Source organism: Eleginops maclovinus, chromosome 3 (assembly GCF_036324505.1).
Source record: "Eleginops maclovinus isolate JMC-PN-2008 ecotype Puerto Natales chromosome 3, JC_Emac_rtc_rv5, whole genome shotgun sequence".
Taxonomy (NCBI): Eukaryota; Metazoa; Chordata; class Actinopteri; order Perciformes; family Eleginopidae; genus Eleginops; species Eleginops maclovinus.
This window is the reverse complement of record NC_086351.1, coordinates 958,344-979,495: the sequence shown is the minus strand read 5'-3', so window position 1 is coordinate 979,495 and position 21,152 is coordinate 958,344. Positions and strand designations below refer to the sequence as shown.

General features: G+C 41.4%; 2 protein-coding genes and 1 long non-coding RNA gene across 3 annotated transcripts; all 3 read left to right on the top strand.

Moving 5' to 3' along the window:
- cfap418 (cilia and flagella associated protein 418) lies at nucleotides 1-4,851 on the top strand. The gene is made up of 6 exons (XM_063880158.1): nucleotides 1-297; nucleotides 1,593-1,695; nucleotides 2,157-2,218; nucleotides 2,791-2,856; nucleotides 3,374-3,469; nucleotides 3,627-4,851. Exons 1-6 carry the CDS (start codon nucleotides 158-160, stop codon nucleotides 3,784-3,786), a joined length of 627 nt encoding a protein of 208 aa, XP_063736228.1. The 5' UTR covers nucleotides 1-157; the 3' UTR covers nucleotides 3,787-4,851.
- A 404-nt stretch (nucleotides 4,852-5,255) lies between these two features.
- On the top strand, nucleotides 5,256-12,130 carry wdr73 (WD repeat domain 73). The gene is made up of 8 exons (XM_063880125.1): nucleotides 5,256-5,400; nucleotides 6,750-6,817; nucleotides 6,903-6,988; nucleotides 7,078-7,166; nucleotides 8,617-8,684; nucleotides 9,106-9,273; nucleotides 10,158-10,517; nucleotides 11,029-12,130. The coding sequence occupies exons 1-8, from the start codon at nucleotides 5,303-5,305 to the stop codon at nucleotides 11,262-11,264; spliced, it is 1,173 nt and encodes a 390-aa protein (XP_063736195.1). The 5' UTR covers nucleotides 5,256-5,302; the 3' UTR covers nucleotides 11,265-12,130.
- A 594-nt stretch (nucleotides 12,131-12,724) lies between these two features.
- Nucleotides 12,725-15,238, top strand: LOC134862313 (uncharacterized). Its single transcript, XR_010165488.1, has 2 exons — nucleotides 12,725-13,310; nucleotides 13,607-15,238. It is a non-coding gene; the product is annotated as an uncharacterized LOC134862313 (long non-coding RNA).
- Nucleotides 15,239-21,152: the final 5,914 nt, after the last annotated feature.

Below are 21,152 nucleotides of genomic sequence, written 5' to 3'. Positions count from 1 at the left end.
AGGAATAGTTATACTTAAGAAAAAGACGATAGGAGCCGATAATTCGACCGCAACCTTTATTCTGAAGGCGGCGTCTCTCCATTTCCGCTCTTTCCTCCAGTTACTTAGCAACGCCGACCGCTTTTAGCTTGCTAGCTGGGTTAGCAAGCAAACAGCCATGGACGATGCTGGCGACGACCTGGACGAACTGCTGGATGAAGTCGAAAAAAAGTTCTGTAGAAACGTTTCTGTCGGACGTTCGGCTCGCGTTGACGCGAACGGGGCCGGGAAAGACAGCGAACAACAGGGAAAACCGAGGTAAACTAAGCTAATGAACAGAGGTAAACTAAGCTAATGAACAGAGGTAAACTAAGCTAATGAACAGAGGTAAACTAAGCTAATGAACAGAGGTAAACTAAGCTAATGAACAGAGGTAAACAAAGCTAATGAACAGAGGTAAACAAAGCTAATGAACAGAGGTAAACTAAGAGAACAGAGGTAAACTAAGCTAATGAACAGAGGTAAACAAAGCTAATGAACAGAGGTAAACTAAGCTAATGAACAGAGGTAAACAAAGCTAATGAACAGAGGTAAACAAAGCTAATGAACAGAGGTAAACAAAGCTAATGAACAGAGGTAAACTAAGCTAATGAACAGATGTAAACTAAGAGAACAGAGGTAAACTAAGCTAATGAACAGAGGTAAACAAAGCTAATGAACAGAGGTAAACTAAGCTAATGAACAGAGGTAAACAAAGCTAATGAACAGAGGTAAACAAAGCTAATGAACAGAGGTAAACAAAGCTAATGAACAGAGGTAAACAAAGCTAATGAACAGAGGTAAACAAAGCTAATGAACAGAGGTAAACTAAACTAATGAACAGAGGTAAACTAAGAGAACAGAGGTAAACTAAGCTAATGAACAGATGTAAACTAAGAGAACAGAGGTAAACTAAGCTAATGAACAGAGGTAAACTAAACTAATGAACAGAGGTAAACTAAGCTAATGAACAGAGGTAAACTAAACTAATGAACAGAGGTAAACTAAGCTAATGAACAGAGGTAAACTAAGCTAATGAACAGAGGTAAACAAAGCTAATGAACAGAGGTAAACTAAGCTAATGAACAGATGTAAACTAAGAGAACAGAGGTAAACTAAGCTAATGAACAGAGGTAAACTAAGCTAATGAACAGAGGTAAACAAAGCTAATGAACAGAGGTAAACTAAGAGAACAGAGGTAAACTAAGCTAATGAACAGAGGTAAACTAAGCTAATGAACAGAGGTAAACTAAGAGAACAGAGGTAAACTAAGCTAATGAACAGAGGTAAACTAAGAGAACAGAGGTAAACTAAGCTAATGAACAGAGGTAAACTAAGAGAACAGAGGTAAACTAAGCTAATGAACAGAGGTAAACTAAGAGAACAGATGTAAACAAAGCTAATGAACAGAGGTAAACTAAGCTAATGTAGTCAGCTGTTGTTAGCTATAAGGCTTTCTCTCACTGTCTTTATTTTAACGTAATGTCGTTATGAAAACCAAACTGCAACGAGCTAAGTGCAAGTTTAAAATGGCTTGCTGTAGTAATTGACTTATTTGTTGACCTCTGATTCAGTGCCACTAAACCTAAACAGTCGATGAGCAGCGTCAGTGACGATATTGACACCCTCCTGGAGGAATTACTGGAGGAAGACTACAGCGATTCCCCTCCACGAAAGGTGATCATGTACTTACATTAAAAGACTAATATCACCATCCCAATTATTGATTTTCTGCACAGGGACAACGTTTAACCACAAAGGTTTTCTCAGATAAAGATAACACTGTTGGCACAGCTGTATCTGTGATTAAACTTAAGTTCCTGAAGAAAATAGATCATTAAAAGAAGCCTTGAGGCGAGCAAACATTGAGAAACAAGCTATTTATTAGATATTCACTGTAAAACCTTTTGAAAATACTGATCCAAAGTGCTAGTATCTCAAAGTTTTGACATCAGCAAATTACTTTCCTCCAAAAGCTGTCTCATCTCCGAGCGGTATTATGAAAACTACAGACGCCTGGTTTTGTAAATGTACCTAAAGGAAGGTTGCATTGGGTGTGGTGACAAACACAGGTGGTTACACGTCTCTTCATGTTTAAATGATTGTTAATCATCTTGTGTTTTACCTTCTTAATTCAGGCAGAAGCGTTTCCTAAAGGAACAGACGAGAAGAAGCTTCCATCTCAGTCCGGAGGGAGAAAGTAAGGGAATAAGTTCTGAAATAAAAAACATATGGAGTAATTAGGCCCTAGAAAATACAAATAAGGTTTCCAGACGTTATGCAACTACTATACATATACTTAAGATATAAAATAGAAATAGAATACTGCCACACACCAGCACAGAGTGAGCTAGCAGCTTCTGTCCGAGTCCGACTGTAGATAAACAACAAGTCAAAGTGATGGGACACAACAGCTTTACAGCGGGTACTGCCCCAGCTGAATGTTACCCCATTAAATACATTATTGCACAAGGAACAAATAAAGATTTGAATTGAGTGGCCCTGGAAATCCAAATCCTCAGTGTCAGTCACTAAAATAAAGAATCCAATTCAAGAATTTAAGGTCCAGTTGACTCGGTTAGTTATTATGGCTAAAAAGTGCTCATTTATTTTCCTTTGGTTGTCTCTGATGTGAAGGTAGGAACCATGTTTTATATTTCTAAATCAGTTTCCAGGTTGTGCTGTGAATAACACCAGCTGCTCTGTCGGCTCTTTTGATTCTCGTACATCTGAATGCTGTTCTTGGAGACGAAGTGTTTGTTCTTCCTCCAGGTGCTGCCCCGTTTTCGTTGGCGGGAGCTCCGTCGCAAACGGAGTCGGAACAGCGACATCCAAGAGGTGTGAAACAATAATTTCCTTCTGCGGGAATCTGTCACGTCTGTTGTTGTCAGAGCAGGAAGAAGTGTACTAAACTGTAAAAAATACTCTGTGAAACTCAAAGTCCTGCATTCAAACTCGTATTTAAGTAATAGTACAAAAGTATTCGCCTCAAAATAAACTTAGAATACCAAAAGTAAAAGTACCATTTCAGAATCGTAAATATGAAAGACTGCATTATGATTGCAGCACGATGATTGGCTGCTGGAGATTGTGGTGAAATGTGAAATCGGTTAAAACATGTCAGACAAATGTAGAGTGGAAAGCACAATATTGGCCTATATTATTAAAAAGCAATACGTGAAAGTACTCTGTTAAAGTAAAAGTACCTCAGAGTTGTACTTAAATACATTTCATACACTTTCCAGAGGCTTCAAGATACCCCCAACATACTCTCCTTTGTTTTAATCGGAAAATAACGATGACTTTTTATAATATCTTTAAAAAGAATCACTGACCGGCAGCGTGCATCCTACAGGTCATGTGACCAGCTGAGGTGTACGTCATGTGACTTCCGGGTGCTGATGTTCGATGACTGCGAGTGGGACCCGTCCTGCGATTACCTGTTCCTCAGGTGAGATTCTATATTATTATTATGATCATTGTTTGTAGGATCTGTACGTGGGACCAAAGGGTGTGTGGAAAACGTGTGTTTTATGACAGTGTGTGTGTGTGTGTGTGTGTGTGTGTGTGTGTGTGTGTGTGGTGTGTGGTGTGTGGTGTGTGTGTAGGAACAACATGCCGGAGCGTCAGAAGCTGGGATCACGGCTGCGGAAGAGGAGAGGTCAGAGGTCGTACGCCTGTCAGTGCAGCTGGATGTCTGCCTCGGAAGCTGCAGATCTCAGGGATCATCCTCGGCTCAGATGGGTCTGCGGCAAACACAACGACTGAGACACTTAGAATCCCTCTCCGGAAGAACGCAGACGTTTTGGACGGAGAAACTTCTGCGGCTCATCTGCTGATTACTGTCTTTTACTATCTTCATCCTCAGACTGAGAAATCTGCACAAGAACACTTTTGGGGAAGCTTGAACCCCATATCAGAATCCAAGTCAGATTATGAATGGTCCCACGGCCATTACATCATGCTTCATTATGTCAGGCGTTACATCCAGCCATGTCTGCTGTTGGCGTCTCTGAGAGGAAAAGTGATGGGAGTGTGGACAGGAGGAGGAGGAGGAGGAGGAGGAGGAGGAGGAGGAGGAGGAGGAGGAAAACCACATCTGAGGAGCTGGAGCGTCTGCTGCCCGAGGACAAACAGAGAAAACCGAGGAACAGACATGACAGACGAACAGGGTTGGCTCATGCACAGGTCAATTAACGACTCTTCTGCTTCCGTAACATCGTCTTCTCTCAGACTCGTGGGAAGAAAACCTTCAGAATCCACATCCAGGAGTTTATCCCACTAACTGTCTGTCTGTGTCTCAACATTCCCTCTAAATTCACCAAAAGAATAGAATGGGAGGATGGAACCCTCTTTATTAGTCACATGCATGCACACAGCAGAGCACACACAGTGAAATTGGTCCTCTGCATTTAACCCATCCTAGTACTAGGAGCAGTGCTAACATCAGATGGTGCCTCATTTGCATATTTAAATATAACATGTCAGAAAACGTGTAATATAAAAAGTGATAGTGTTAATGTCAGTAAGGAAGTGAGGGGGTATCCCGGGGATATCTGTTGGTGACAGCCTTTACCCTGTTCCCCTGCACTGTGTTCAACATGTTTACAGTCCTGATCTTAAAGGCTGGTTTCCATTATTGAGTTTGTTCATGTTGTCTGAGCCATTTATAAACATCTATGAAACCATAACTGGGTTTTTAAAATGTATTTTTATCATTATTATTATTAAAAATAGACATGCCAAAATAAATCAGTGTGTTGATGGACATGAACGTTGTGGATATTACATTAACTGAATGAAAATATAAATAAAGCAAACATTTCTGGGCAAGTTGCGAGCTATTCATGTAATATCTTCCTCCTGTTATTGTTGTTGTTTACTGTTACTGTCAGACGTTAAACATTTGTTAATGCTCATGTTTTGTTGAACTTTATAATCCATATCTTGCAACAGAGCAGTGCCACTCTTCCAGGAGTAAAAATAGTGTTCCTAAGAATTTGCGGTACAGTTTTTAATTCCCGATTACAATTTAAAAACAATATGTCATTATTCTCAAAAAGGAGTATCTAAACTATAAACTAAACAGAATATATTATAATACTCTCTTAGAAACTCATCCATTGCTAATAATCAGCATTTAATAACCAAGTGAAAACGATGTGTTGCCGCGTCTGTCCAGCAGGGGGCAGGGTTGCGTTTTCCTCTGTTAAACACACCAGCAATAAAGTCCAGAACAAAAGCTGCAGGAAGTCAAACAACAACAGACCCACGCTTGACATGGATGTATAATACGAAGATGCTCACACCTGAAGACATGGCTGAGAGGGGAGAAGACTTTAATGATGTCCTAGATGACTGGTTCATCGAGTCCCTGAAGACGTGAGAACATCTTTCCTATTAAGCGTTGAAAGTCTTACTGTAACAGGACCAGAGAGGGGGAGTACTCAGATCTGTACTCGAGTAAAGGTAAAAGTACTCAGATCTGTACTCGAGTAGAAGTACAAGTACTCAGATCTGTACTCGAGTAAAGGTAAAAGTACTCAGATCTTGTTCTTTGGTAAAGTAGAAGTACTCAGATCTGTACTCGAGTAAAGGTAGAAGTACTCTGATCTGTACTCGAGTAGAAGTAGAAGTACTCAGATCTTGTACTCGAGTAAAAGTAGAAGTACTCAGATCTTGTACTTGAGTAAAGTAAAAGTACTCAGGTCTTGTACTTCAGTAAAGTAGAAGTACTCAGATCTTGGACTTGAGTAAAGTAGAAGTACTCAGGTCTTGTACTTCAGTAAAGTAGAAGTACTCAGATCTTGTACTTCAGTAAAGTAGAAGTACTCAGATCTTGTACTTGAGTAAAGTAGAAGTACTCAGATCTTGTACTTGAGTAAAGTAGAAGTACTCAGATGTTGTACTTGAGTAAAGTAGAAGTACTCAGGTCTTGTACTTGAGTAAAGTAGAAGTACTCAGGTCTTGTACTTGAGTAAAGTAGAAGTACTCAGGTCTTGTACTTGAGTAAAGTAGAAGTACTCAGATGTTGTACTTGAGTAAAGTAGAAGTACTCAGGTCTTGTACTTGAGTAAAGTAGAAGTACTCAGGTCTTGTACTTGAGTAAAGTAGAAGTACTCAGGTCTTGTACTTGAGTAAAGTAGAAGTACTCAGGTCTTGTACTTGAGTAAAGTAGAAGTACTCAGATCTTGTACTTGAATAAAGTAGAAGTACTCAGATCTTGTACTTGAGTAAAGTAGAAGTACTCAGGTCTTGTACTTGAGTAAAGTAGAAGTACTCAGGTCTTGTACTTGAGTAAAGTAGAAGTACCAGAGTGTAGGAATACTCTGTCTCAGTGAAAGTATTCTAAATGTTCCTCCAGTGAAAGTAGAAAGTACTCTCCTCTAAATGTACTTAAAGTAGTGACAGTAAAAGTAGTCATTGTCTGATTGGTCCATTTCAGAATAATATCTCTGATATGTTTTATAATGATTGATCATTAAAGTGTTCTCAGAGCTGGTAAAGGTGCAGCTAGTTTGAATGGCTTTGTATACTGCAGGGTAGCTGCTGGATTTACTGCAGGTGAACTACAGTCTGATTTAAGGGAGATTATATTTACCATCAGTAATCCTAATCTGCCTAGCAACTAAAGGGATTAAATACATGTAGAGGAGTAAAAGTACACGTTATATTGTATTAGTATTCTGAAGTTATATGGTGAGCCAATGTATTTTGTTTGTGTTGTAAAGGTACAAAGATCTCCATGTGTATCAGCTGGAACATCCCACACAGGTCATCGAGTGGACGTCAGGGAAGAGTGAGTCAGTAAAATATGTTCTAATAATGTCATCACCCGCTGTGCATTTAAACTCATATTCAGTCCTTGTCATCTTTCTGTCCAGCTGTGTGTGTCGCGGGATACAGTTCGTCTAAAAATGAAATTCTTGAGCTACAGCTGCCTCTGAAACTCTTCGCGGATGAAAATAAGGTGAAAACCGAAACGTTTGGAGATTTATTGGTAAAAAAGCAACGTCCAAATGTAACACTTGATCTCTGCTATGTCTGTGGTGCATTCAGGGTCTCTGTGCAGAACGGGATTTTAAAGTAGTCCATGGGGGGTTCACGGACGGTCCTGTTCGCTGCCTCAGACACGTCCCAGGAACAAGGTGAGTCTACTCTTAAATAACTCAAATAGTCATTAATCATCAAATATTTCCAACATTTATTATATGACAATTCTCCATCACAGTTTAACAAAAACAAAATCGCCCAAAACATTTTATATTCTCAGTTTTGCTCAGGCCCTTTAAAGAAGAGACCTACTGGTTTTTCCTTTCCTGTAAAGTTCTATAGGTTTTTGTACTACAGACTGATATTCACCTGAACATCAGCAGGAGAGGACTCTTTAATAAAATGATATACACCTGAACATCAGCAGGAGAGGGACTCTTAAGTAGAGACACTACATACTGATATACACCTGAACATCAGCAGGAGAGGGACTCTTTAAAGTAGAGACTCTACATACTGATATACACCTGAACATCAGCAGGAGAGGACTCTTTAAAGTAGAGACACTACATACGATATACACCTGAACATCAGCAGGAGAGGACTCTTTAAAGTAGAGACTCTACATACTGATATACACCTGAACATCAGCAGGAGAGGACTCTTTAAAGTAGAGACACTACATACTGATATACACCTGAACATCAGCAGGACTCTTTAAAGTAGAGACACTACATACTGATATACACCTGAACATCAGCAGGAGAGGACTCTTTAAAGTAGAGACACTACATACTGATATACACCTGAACATCAGCAGGAGAGGACTCTTTAAAGTAGAGACACTACATACTGATATACACCTGAACATCAGCAGGAGAGGACTCTTTAAAGTAGAGACGCTACATACTGATATACACCTGAACATCAGCAGGAGAGGACTCTTTAAAGTAGAGACTCTACATACTGATATACACCTGAACATCAGCAGGAGAGGACTCTTTAAAGTAGAGACGCTACATACTGATATACACCTGAACATCAGCAGGAGAGGACTCTTTAAAGTAGAGACACTACATACTGATATACACCTGAACATCAGCAGGAGAGGACTCTTTAAAGTAGAGACGCTACATACTGATATACACCTGAACATCAGCAGGAGAGGACTCTTTAAAGTAGAGACACTACAGACTGATATACACCTGAACATCAGCAGGAGAGGACTCTTTAAAGTAGAGACACTACATACTGATATACACCTGAACATCAGCAGGAGAGGACTCTTTAAAGTAGAGACTCTACATACTGATATACACCTGAACATCAGCAGGAGAGGACTCTTTAAAGTAGAGACTCTACATACTGATATACACCTGAACATCAGCAGGAGAGGACTCTTTAAAGTAGAGACTCTACATACTGATATACACCTGAACATCAGCAGGAGAGGACTCTTTAAAGTAGAGACTCTACATACTGATATACACCTGAACATCAGCAGGAGAGGACTCTTTAAAGTCAGATCTTGTTTAGGCTGGAATCCAGCACAGAGTTTCTTGTGCTTTTAGTTCAATATGAAATGTCCTGTTGTTGCTCCTGCAGGTGTGTTGTTACCAACGATGGGCTGACCTCCGACCTGCAGGTGTGGACCGTCGGAGGAGACGACAGCGGTGAGTTAATAACACAAACGTCAAAGTTCGTCAGAAAATCCACAAGGAAAGACAAACATAACGTCTTACCTAATTTCCAGTGGTGGAAAGACAGACAGAAATACAGCATTCAAAGTCTTACTTAAGTAAAAGTACAAAACAATGAGCATCAGAATATAGTAAAAGTACACATTATAAATAGTCTGATATATTGTTTGTTAATGTAAAGCGCTTTGAAGGATCGTAAAGACGTGATACAGGACTATATAAGTACTTTTTAGTGAAAGTGACCAAAAAATGATTAATAAAACCAAAAAACTAAAAAGAACTTTTGCTTTTTTCTTCATTTTTAAAGAATAAAAATCAAGGTAACTCTAAAACTGTGTCTGGTTTTTACAAAATGTGATTGGTTGTCTTGCTGCATCCTATCGTCCAATGACAGACGTGATCAGAAGAACAGGAAGTGTTGCGGGGAGGAAGAGGAGGAGGACTGATTCAGAGGGAGGCAGCAGGATCGCAGCACGATGCTCGACACAAGTTCTTCATGGAGCTCAGAGCGACGACATCCAGCTGACACACCTGACCTCAGGACAGATCCTCTACACACCAGGTAACACCGTCCGGTAGACTGACCTCAGGACAGATCCTCTAAACACCAGGTAACACCGTCCGGTAGACTGACCTCAGGACAGATCCTCTAAACACCAGGTAACACCGTCCGGTAGACTGACCTCAGGACAGATCCTCTACACACCAGGTAACACCGTCTGGTAGACTGACCTCAGGACAGATCCTCTACACACCAGGTAACACCGTCCGGTAGACTGACCTCAGGACAGATCCTCTAAACACCAGGTAACACCGTCCGGTAGACTGACCTCAGGACAGATCCTCTAAACACCAGGTAACACCGTCCGGTAGACTGACCTCAGGACAGATCCTCTACACACCAGGTAACACCGTCTGGTAGACTGACCTCAGGACAGATCCTCTACACACCAGGTAACACCGTCTGGTAGACTGACCTCAGGACAGATCCTCTACACACCAGGTAACACCGTCCGGTAGACTGACCTCAGGACAGATCCTCTAAACACCAGGTAACACCGTCCGGTAGACTGACCTCAGGACAGATCCTCTAAACACCAGGTAACACCGTCCGGTAGACTGACCTCAGGACAGATCCTCTACACACCAGGTAACACCGTCCGGTAGACTGACCTCAGGACAGATTCCGTCTCACCTGGTTTTGTTCTGTGATAAATATTTTGGTTTTGGACTGAAAAAAGGACCACGGACATTTTCAATCTTTAGTTACATTTAATAGAATAATCTGACCTTTATTTTTCCTTATTATTTGTTCTGTTTCTAGTTAATGACTGACTGTAGTATAAGCAGTAACACATGGTCGTCTCACCACAGAACATCACCTGGACAATAAAGACAGTGTTGGTGTCCAAAAAAAAAAAGAGTCTTTATTGTTTGTCCCTACAGAGATTACCTCCTCCGATCCTCTGAGCTCTCTGCAGTTTGTGAGCGACGACGTCTTCCTCGCCGGCTGCTGCAACGGGAACATTTACCTCACCGACACTCGGACGTCCGCCTCCCCTCAGCTCTCACCTGCACCAGCGTCTCCAGGGGAGTCCGTCCTCTGGTGGACGGACGCCGCGGCAGGGGTGTCCAGCGGCAGCGTCGTCAGACTGTCCTCGTCTGGGCGTGCCGTGATTTCAGACCTGAGGAACCTGGGAGCAGCGGTGAGCCAGGCTCAGCTGTCCGTCCAATCTCGTCGCTGCAACCCGGATGATGTCACGGTGTCGTGGGCTCCGGCGCTGCCCGGCTGCATCGCAGTGTCGGGTGAGTTCAACAGATATCCAGTGTTTAAGGAGATGTTCTGTGGGGAATCCAGTTAAAGGGGCCCTATTGTGCTTTCCGGGGGTTTCCCTTTCCTGTGTTCTATAGGTTTTTGTGCATGTGAATGGTCTGCAAAGGATACAATTCTAAAGTGTGTAATAGGCTAAGGGGCGGGACATCTCTAAGCGTTTGAGCAATCACAACAGAGCCGGCCAGCTAACCAATCAGAGCAGACTGGGCTCTGGTTTCAGACGGAGGGTGAAAAGAGGTGCTGCAGCACAGGCAGTATGAGAAACATAAAGAGCTTTCTGAACATTAAAGCATGGAGACATGTCCCAGGAGAGTAGAGTAGAACTGGTGAATGTGTTATCTCTGATTTGTTTATTCCAAACTAAAGCAGGAGACATGCCTCGTCCCTCAATCCGTTGCATTAGCACCGTACGGTCTCTGCACTGCAGCCCTGGTGAGAGAAAGTTGGCGGTTAGTTGTTTTTACAGTCCCCCCCTCTCCACAGGCTTCAGTGGAGTGGTGCAGATCTACAACACGTCGGTGTGGGGGGTGGAGCTGCAGGAAGTCCAGCCGCTGTTTGGGCATCGCGGCCATGCAGTTTCATCGCTGCCTGAAGAGGGCGACGTGTTCATCACGTCCCACGCGTGGCATCCCGAGCGGCCGCGGACGCTGCTGTCTGCAGCCTCGGACGGCTCTGTACACGTGTGGGACTGGGTCGACCAATCGGCTTCTGACAGGTAGAAAATAAAGACAAAGTTCAAGAGGGAGGAGAAGGATGTTCACCAGGCTGAAGAAACATTTCTGAAACTACAAGAAACAAAGCGTGACCGTTTGGAGCAAAATCAGTGACCTGCAGAAAATCCTCAGGAAATGGTAGGAAACACGAACAGCTTTGGATTAGCGTGCTCTAATTAAATCAGAGTTTGAGTATCCAAAGATGAATACATTCAGCAGCAACAGGAAGGGTTTAAAGAGCAGGAGTAGTTTTTTCTTTTTTACCTCTAGTGGCATCTTGCCATGCTTCTAGTTTTAGATGTAATGTGTGAAGGGTTTTTCCAAACTCACTTTCAAAAATAATAGCGTTACCAATTCAAACTTTGATAAAAGCTTGCATTTTGGTTAGGCTGATTACATTCCACTTTGTTATGCACTGAACTTTGTAGAAAGGTTATATTTGCTAGAGAAATTACCTCTATTGACACTGAGTTCAGAGTTTCTACCAAAAATCTCTAAAATACAGAGCTTTCCGCTCTGCTTATCAGGGCTGAGACCATCTGCAGGGACAGACACGGGTAAATGTTAGTGTGCTTTTAGTCATTGGGGGACCCCTTTTTCAAATCCTAAAACATAGAATAGAAAGCCTTTATTGTCATTATACAGAAATATACAATGAGATTTTGTTGTGCAACAGCGCAAATGAAAACATACAAACAGTAATAACACACAAACATCCTGTCCCAACTCTGTGGTTTGAAATGGATTACCTTCTCCATCAGGGAAGAATGACGGACAGTTTTTACTTGTTTGTGCGTCGGATGAAACGCTTAGACAAAGATGATTTGTCCCTCACATGTTTTGGTTTACTGAAATAAAACATCCCAAACTTGTGATTTTCTGGGTGTCTTAGTATTTTGGTACTTTCTCAACAAGCTAGGGCTTTTTTCCTGAGATGAAGGATGTTCCGGCCGTTGGGATAAAAATGATGGAAAAACTCAAATCTTCCTCAAACATCCTACTCTTTACAACTCTGAAATCTCACGTTTTTTGCATTTTCACAAATAGAATAAAGCTTTCACAAATCCAAAACTGTGTTATAAAGAATGCTGAGACTTTCTGGGATAATTTGGTCCAGATTTGAAGAGTCTAGGTATAGTGGTTTTAGATCAGGACCAGGTCTAATGTGGTCTAGATGTGAAAAAAGCAGTGAAATCTCCCTTTTTTTGTTTTTGCATTTTCACATATAGAATAAAGGTTTCACAAATCCAAAACCTTATGAAGAATGTTTAGACTCTCTTGGATAGTCTGGTCCAAATAAATCGGCTATGCAGCGATTTAAGAGGTTCAAAGAACGGAGGATTGGTCGCGCTGTAAATTAAATATCCCTTAACTTTCCCCTTAACTGCCGGACCGGAAGCTCTGAATCGGATGCTAACTTCAGCTAACCTCAGCGTCGTACCGACTGTAGAGTCCTCAGGTGAGTGAGAGACACTTGTATAAATATTAATATAAAGTCGATTTAAAAAAGGGAAAGTGATTGTATAGACATTCAGAGTGATTATTGATATGCTCTGAGATATCGGAGTCAATATTGTCGTTTTAAAAATGTGTTAATATTGATTTAAATCTTTGATTCGGGTCACAGTTTAACCGTTGGTCAGTTAACGGTTATCGAGTTTAGCTAAAGTGTATTAGCAGCCTCTTTACTGTCCGTTTACTTTGAACATACTTTTATTTTACAGTGACTATAGCTACTGACACCGGGCTTTTATATTTCTCCAGAACTCGAAGTGCTTGTAAGTAACTTAGTCATCTTTGAACCTTCGGAACCGTCAGTAATTCTTCTTAAAGTTTAGCGGGTAGCCATCTTTAAAACAGGCTGTCGGCTGTCAATCAAACCCCCTTGAGCCGGCCGTTGAAGCCCATATTTGTAATGTCCGTTTTGGCCAAACGTTATTTTGGCCCCAAAAATCTTACATTGGAAAAGAGACGTCTTTAAATCTCTTCGCTGGCCTGGGAGAGCTTTGGAATCCCCCAGTCAGTGCTGGCTGACAATGCAAAGCCACAAAGGTAGGAACATTTTGAACAGATTTACAGAATCCAAACTCCGACTGTACGCTGCTTTGAAAGAAACAGGTGAGTTGTCTGACTGACAACTCACCTGTTTCCTGTCAGGTTTTTAGTTTCTAGATTACTGACCAGCTATTTCCTGTAAGCTGAGAGCTGAGGCAGTCAGTCGTAGTGTTAGCAGAGAAGATATGATGGGATGTAAAGCCTTAGATCAGTCAGGGCTCTGAAGCTGACTCAAAGGACAAACTGTTATTTTAAACTGGATCCAAACTGATGGGCTGTGTTCATCCCTACAGGATCAGAGGAGAGACGCTCAGAGCCGAGATCCAGAAGAGCTGTGAGTCCTGAAACCAGATCCTCCGTCCTCCAGATATTACCTTACATCGGATGTTAAAAGAGCATGTCCTCAAAGAACAACAAACATTCTACAAACAATATTTATTCATTATTTATTAAAAACTCAATGACATCCTTGGGACAGCTGTCTTCAGTCTATGTGGGTTCTAATGTTTCCCTCTGTTTGAGTTTAACCAGAGGAGTCGCACCCCTACCTTCATAGAAAACTACCACTGAATGAATGCCTCATAAAATGTGGTATATTAACTACACAACACAACAGGATATGCATATGACACAGCTGTAGTTATTTTACACATCTGAATGAGTAACTGAGATGTTACAGACCTTTCAATCCTTTTAGCGTCACATTATTTGATATCTTCAAAGTGTTGGTTTTCTAACTGAAGTATTTCCCCTGTTTATCTCCATAAGTCTCCAGCTGAACCAGCTTCTGGATGAACCTGTTGACGTGAACTGATCACTGATGCTGAGAAAAGGTCAACCAGAACCAAAGCCCGATTAGAAAGCAATGCTTCCAACATTTCAGAGCATTTATTGAACTCATAACTTGCACCAAATGGCACACGCTTAAATCATATCAACGTTTTCCCACGGTTGCTTCAAAGCTTACAATCGTTGGTAGGCTTTGTGATAAAATACATTAGAGATGTTATAGTCTTTTCAGTAAAGCACTTTAATACTCTGACCACTCTTCTGGTCCACATTGAGTTACTTCCTGTGTTAGATAACTGGCCTGTCCCCTCTCTGTATGCGCAGGTGACTTCCTGTCTTATCCACAGATCCGTGTGCTGGTGAGGACAGAGACAAGTGTAAACTGTGTGGATATCAGAACGTGTTCAGAGTGGGAGGCTGGAGCTGAGGTTTGTCTCAGGTCCAGTGATTGAGATCTAGTCTCATTTCAGTGAGTTAGCAATTAAGAAAATATGTACATGTATGTCTCTTGTAGTACCGATAACAAATACTGATCATTTCATTTGCAAGGTTTTGAACATTCCAACTGATTTGTTCGATAGCTATTTGATATTCTCAATAATATCTGGACACCACTTTTTCTACACCTGTATTTACATCTTGTCTAACTGCAGGAATACAGTGTGTCTGTAACACGTGAAGGGTTTAGGGATTTCAGGCCGTGGATTGTTTGAAACGTTATAGGTGGGACAGAAAACGTCCCCCCATTCTGAAATGTCCCCTCAATTTCCGCTCTGTATATATTTGAACTATGATATTCTTTAATTTCATCATGAAATGCAATACAATGTGGCTGCTGTATCATATTTCATAAGACGTCCCTGCCAACATCGTGTGTGCCGCTGCGTGACGGTAGCCGGGCTCGAGGAGTAACGGCGTGACGTAATTGAGATACAAAATCTGTTAGTTTCACAAAAAAGGCGTTATCAGATTACAGTTACAGATTCCTCTTTCAGTGTTACGATGCATTTTAAATTAGGAAGGACATGTTAGAAGGATCATGTGTGATCAGTACACGTGTTTTGCATTTGTATCAAGAATTGAAATAATAAACATCATTAAAGACAACCTGTTTTTAATGATACTCCTCGTCTTTATTTTGACTCATTGTTATTTCTATGGATCTTGTCCTGCTCTGTAAATCACTTTGTGTTGCAACTTGCATTATTATTATTGTTTACTGGTAAGACCAACGGCTAATGTTAGTTTACTGACGTCAACCAACCCGTCTACTGATGTTACTTTGGGACTGTTTGAATAAAGTCTGAGTGTAGCATGGATGGCAGGAATAGCATGCAGGCATATATCACTATTAATCTGACACGTGATTATCATAAAGGCTGGACACAAAATTAAACCTTACAAAATATGACATAAACAGTATATCAGGGTTAATGATTTTAACAACATGTAATCATATTAATATAAAGCCAATATTAATGGGCTCTGTACTGCCTGTAGTGCACCGGAGATCCACCAGAGGGCAGAAGACCTGGGTCAGAATGCATACAACAGGTGTATGAAAAGAACTGGTTGCAAATATTATGGCGTCAAGAAAGGAATCAGCAAACATAAAATACTGAAGCTTCATTTCACACTTTGCTGCCTCCTGTCCCAAGTGTAGACCTAAAACTGATTCTTTAAAAAAGGATAACGTTTGAAAACTTGGTGAGATAAACACATGCTGTGCATTTTATAAATGAGTACATCGATATGTTTTAATTGATTTTGACTCTTGGACTTCACAACGCTCTGGAGTAATTGGAAAACGTAAAGGCATGCAATTAAGAAAGAAGCAGAGTAGTTAACAGAGAATTTGGATGCTTATGTGATGATGTGTAAAAGTATGCGTCTGTTATCCTGAACAAGGAGCGACCGGCCCTTTAGTGCAAAAAAGGAACCAAAATAAATGAATTACGAAAACAGAGTTTCATACTTTGCAGCTTCCCTTCTTGAATGTGTAATCAGACCTAAAAATAACCCTCAGATTTCTCATCACACACTACTTTAAAGAGTCCTCTCCTGCTGATGTTCAGGTGTATATCAGTATGTAGAGTCTCTACTTTAAAGAGTCCTCTCCTGCTGATGTTCAGGTGTATATCAGTATGTAGTGTCTCTACTTTAAAGAGTCCTCTCCTGCTGATGTTCAGGTGTATATCAGTATGTAGTGTCTCTACTTTAAAGAGTCCTCTCCTGCTGATGTTCAGGTGTATATCAGTATGTAGTGTCTCTACTTTAAAGAGTCCTCTCCTGCTGATGTTCAGGTATATATCAGTATGTAGTGTCTCTACTTTAAAGAGTCCTCTCCTGCTGATGTTCAGGTGTATATCAGTATGTAGAGTCTCTACTTTAAAGAGTCCTCTCCTGCTGATGTTCAGGTGTATATCAGTATGTAGAGTCTCTACTTTAAAGAGTCCTCTCCTGCTGATGTTCAGGTGTATATCAGTATGTAGAGTCTCTACTTTAAAGAGTCCTCTCCTGCTGATGTTCAGGTGTATATCAGTATGTAGAGTCTCTACTTTAAAGAGTCCTCTCCTGCTGATGTTCAGGTATATATCAGTATGTAGTGTCTCTACTTTAAAGAGTCCTCTCCTGCTGATGTTCAGGTGTATATCAGTATGTAGAGTCTCTACTTTAAAGAGTCCTCTCCTGCTGATGTTCAGGTGTATATCAGTATGTAGAGTCTCTACTTTAAAGAGTCCTCTCCTGCTGATGTTCAGGTGTATATCAGTATGTAGTGTCTCTACTTTAAAGAGTCCTCTCCTGCTGATGTTCAGGTGTATATCAGTATGTAGTGTCTCTACTTTAAAGAGTCCTCTCCTGCTGATGTTCAGGTGTATATCAGTATGTAGAGTCTCTACTTTAAAGAGTCCTCTCCTGCTGATGTTCAGGTGTATATCAGTATGTAGAGTCTCTACTTTAAAGAGTCCTCTCCTGCTGATGTTCAGGTGTATATCAGTATGTAGAGTCTCTACTTTAAAGAGTCCTCTCCTGCTGATGTTCAGGTGTATATCAGTATGTAGCGTCTCTACTTTAAAGAGTCCTCTCCTGCTGATGTTCAGGTGTATATCAGTATGTAGTGTCTCTACTTTAAAGAGTCCTCTCCTGCTGATGTTCAGGTGTATATCAGTATGTAGAGTCTCTACTTTAAAGAGTCCTCTCCTGCTGATGTTCAGGTGTATATCAGTATGTAGAGTCTCTACTTTAAAGAGTCCTCTCCAGCTGATGTTCAGGTGTATATCAGTATGTAGAGTCTCTACTTTAAAGAGTCCTCTCCTGCTGATGTTCAGGTGTATATCAGTATGTAGAGTCTCTACTTTAAAGAGTCCTCTCCTGCTGATGTTCAGGTGTATATCAGTATGTAGAGTCTCTACTTTAAAGAGTCCTCTCCTGCTGATGTTCAGGTGTATATCAGTATGTAGAGTCTCTGCTTTAAAGAGTCCTCTCCTGCTGATGTTCAGGTGTATATCAGTATGTAGAGTCTCTACTTTAAAGAGTCCTCTCCTGCTGATGTTCAGGTATCAGTATGTAGTGTCTCTACTTTAAAGAGTCCTCTCCTGCTGATGTTCAGGTGTATATCAGTATGTAGAGTCTCTGCTTTAAAGAGTCCTCTCCTGCTGATGTTCAGGTGTATATCAGTATGTAGAGTCTCTTTATGTGTCTCATACTGCCTGTGCTGCAGCACCTCTTTTCACCCTCTGTCTGAAACCAGAGGCCAGTCTGCTCTGATTGGTTAGCTCGTTGGCTCTGTTGTGATTGGTCAACCTCTTAGAAATGTCCCACCCTTTAGCCTATCACGTAAGATGTGTTGGAGCGCTAGCCAATAGAGGAAAGGGAAAACCTCCAAAAGTATAAAAGGGTCTCTTCAAGAATTAAGATTGGACTTGATAATTAAAAGCCGAACACATAGTTAGATAACAAAATAAAAAAATGACTCAAGGTTGGTTACCCTGTTTTACTGAGAAATGAGAGGAAACTATATAAGTAATGATGAAAACTTGTGAAACTGAATGTGTGTGTGTGTGTGTGTGTGTGTGTGTGTGTGTGTGTGTGTGTGTGTGTGTGTGTGTGTGTGTGTGTGTGTGTGTGTGTGTGTGTGTGTGTGTGTGTGTGTGTGTGTGTGTGTGTGTGTGTGTTTGAGACTTTGGAGATTGACACAGGAGAGTTATTATATTGACTGACAGCCCACCGAGCTGTGAGCCTGAACCCCTGTCTCGATTATTGAAGCCGGAGTCATTATCTGCATTGTGAAGCCTCTCAAAACAGACAGACAGTTTCTGAATACGGGTTTAAATAAAAATCTGACGTTCAGGTAGGAGGCAGAGAATGACCCAGAAGAGAGGCTGCTATTAGACTGACATGATAGGTCGATTTCAGATTGACAGAAAATGTCTGAGAAACTATTTTAAAATCTATTCAGCAGTTTAGCACATCCTGTACCCTCGTCTGGAACACGATGCTTTCTAAATGTGGTTTTGGTTTTAAGCGGGAACATAATGTTGTCCACCGATATTTAATACGTCAGTAGATACCCCACTGGTGAATATAAAGACGGCGGTTGCTAACAAGTGTCTAAATGAGACGACTAAACGTCATTACGCCCAACGTTAGCCTCCTTTAGCTTAGCGGTGGTGACGTGAAGTTATGCGACCGTGCTGTAGTTCCTTTATAGCCCAACGTTAGCCTCCTTTAGCTTAGCGGTGGTGACGTGAAGTCATGTGACCGTGCTGTAGTTCCTTTATAGCCCAACATTAGCCGCCTTTAGCTTAGCGGTGGTGAGGTGAAGTCATGTGACCGTGCTGTAGTTCCTTTATAGCCCAACGTTAGCCGCCTTTAGCTTAGCGGTGGTGACGTGAAGTCATCTGACCGTGCTGTAGTTCCTTTATAGCCCAACGTTAGCCGCCTTTAGCTTAGCGGTGGTGACGTGAAGTCATCTGACCGTGCTGTAGTTCCTTTATAGCCCAACATTAGCCGCCTTTAGCTTAGCGGTGGTGAGGTGAAGTCATGTGACCGTGCTGTAGTTCCTTTATAGCCCAACATTAGCCGCCTTTAGCTTAGCGGTGGTGAGGTGAAGTCATGTGACCGTGCTGTAGTTCCTTTATAGCCCAACATTAGCCTCCTTTAGCTTAGCGGTGGTGATGTGAAGTCATGTGACCGTGCTGTAGTTCCTTTATAGCCCAACATTAGCCGCCTTTAGCTTAGCGGTGGTGATGTGAAGTCATGTGACCGTGCTGTAGTTCCTTTATAGCCCAACATTAGCCGTCTTTAGCTTAGCGGTGGAGACGTGAAGTCATGTGACCGTGCTGTAGTTCCTTTATAGCCCAACATTAGATATACTTACTAAAGTTCACTACATTTGCTGCAAACTGGTTAAAAACTATAAAGTAAACCACATAATTTGTTGAATTTCAAACTTTTTTAGCTGCAGACTGAGACCGTAGCCCTGGTTTGACCCCGAGCTTCATCATGGGAGTGTGATAGGATGAATATCCCTTTAAAGTGACCTCCATGATTACTGCTATTATCCTCCATTATCCTCTTAATAAAGCTCCCTGTGATCACCTGTCACTCACACAGCGCTCATGATCACCTCCATTTCTATTTTAAATATCATCACATATCAAGAGAGGAAAATGTAACACCCTCACCCGTGTGATTTATTAAACTGACTATCAATAATGTAATGAGTTGATCCGTCTGGTCGGGGTTTTATATTTTGCAGCAGCGGCTACAGTCACTGCTTTGACTTTTAACATTACAACTGTTTACTGCGATGTGTGTATTTACGTTAGCATCATTAGCTGTGAGGACGTGTTTCCCACAGACTGCTGTCAAGCAACTTTGAAGAGTTGAAAACAGACACAGCAGCTTTTGGGCGATCAAACTATTTGTTCCACTTGTCCTTAAATAGAGATGTTCTGCTTTTCTCTGTTTTATATGGTACATGTGAATATATTTGGGGGGTTTTGACCGACAAAACAAGACATGTGAGGACATTTGTGATGAATAAGTGTTGGTTGAAATACACAGGATCAATATGTTTAGTTCATACAGTGGTAACAATCGAGTCATTTCACTTCTGTACTTTTTTAAAGTACGGCTTGCGTGAAATGCAACTACTTAAAATACTGAAGTATATCTTGTAGCGATGTTTGTGAAGATGATGAAGAAGTCTCCGGAGACACCAGCTTGTATATAATAAGGTTTATTACAACAGCATAGTATCAGACACCAACACGGGCGATGCGGGGTTCCCAGAGCCCATTGTGGAAGTCCCCCGAACTGTCTTTGTGCATACACTTTATAGGAGAAATGTGGGTGTGTGTGTGTGTGTGTGTGTGTGTGTGTGTGTGTGTGTGTGTGTGTGTGTGTGTGTGTGTGTGTGTGTGTGTGTGTGTGTGTGTCAAACTGGATGTTCTATGAGGATGTGTACCCACATAAGGTGAGATATACGTTAGTCTTTGTCTTACTCATCCCTAGAGGTCTTCTGACGTTGTCCAGAGGTTTGTTCTACAACCTCCTGTTGTACCACATCACTCTCTGCACTCTCTGTGACCTCAGAGAGTAACTAACTGTATATGAACAGATTTACTATACCACCTAGGCCCTAACTTTGTATGCCCCACTCGGTGACCTAGGGCATCTTTAACGTATTCCAGATGTTGTTTTTCACTCTTCTTCCACCCAACCTTCCTCTGACCTCAGGGAGTATCTGCCCTGCTCCAGATTTAATACACCACAATACAAAAACGGAGAATTATTTCCCTGTTTGTACTCTTTCTCCTGCATACCTGTAAAAAGCAGATCACCTGTGACTTCTACAGGAGAAATCTACCTGGGAAATCAGGTTTCTCTGAAGTCTGTTTACAGAAACCAGTGTGTGTTGATGTTTGCAAGAAAATTAACCCGAGAGAGAGAAGTGTTTTATAAGGGTTCAAAAGAGATGTGACGGACAGGAAAAACCCCAAAATGAATCTGATGCACAATAAAAACACAGGATCAAGAAAACAG

Coding starts and splice junctions, on each gene's coding strand:
- cfap418 (XM_063880158.1), top strand. CDS start 158: ATGGACGATGCTGGCGACGACCTGGACGAACTGCTGGATGAAGTCGAA. Junction 298..1,592: donor GAACAACAGGGAAAACCGAG/GTAAACTAAGCT, acceptor CCTCTGATTCAG/TGCCACTAAACCTAAACAGT. Junction 1,696..2,156: donor GCGATTCCCCTCCACGAAAG/GTGATCATGTAC, acceptor TTCTTAATTCAG/GCAGAAGCGTTTCCTAAAGG.
- wdr73 (XM_063880125.1), top strand. CDS start 5,303: ATGTATAATACGAAGATGCTCACACCTGAAGACATGGCTGAGAGGGGA. Junction 6,989..7,077: donor TCTTCGCGGATGAAAATAAG/GTGAAAACCGAA, acceptor TGGTGCATTCAG/GGTCTCTGTGCAGAACGGGA. Junction 7,167..8,616: donor AGACACGTCCCAGGAACAAG/GTGAGTCTACTC, acceptor TTGCTCCTGCAG/GTGTGTTGTTACCAACGATG.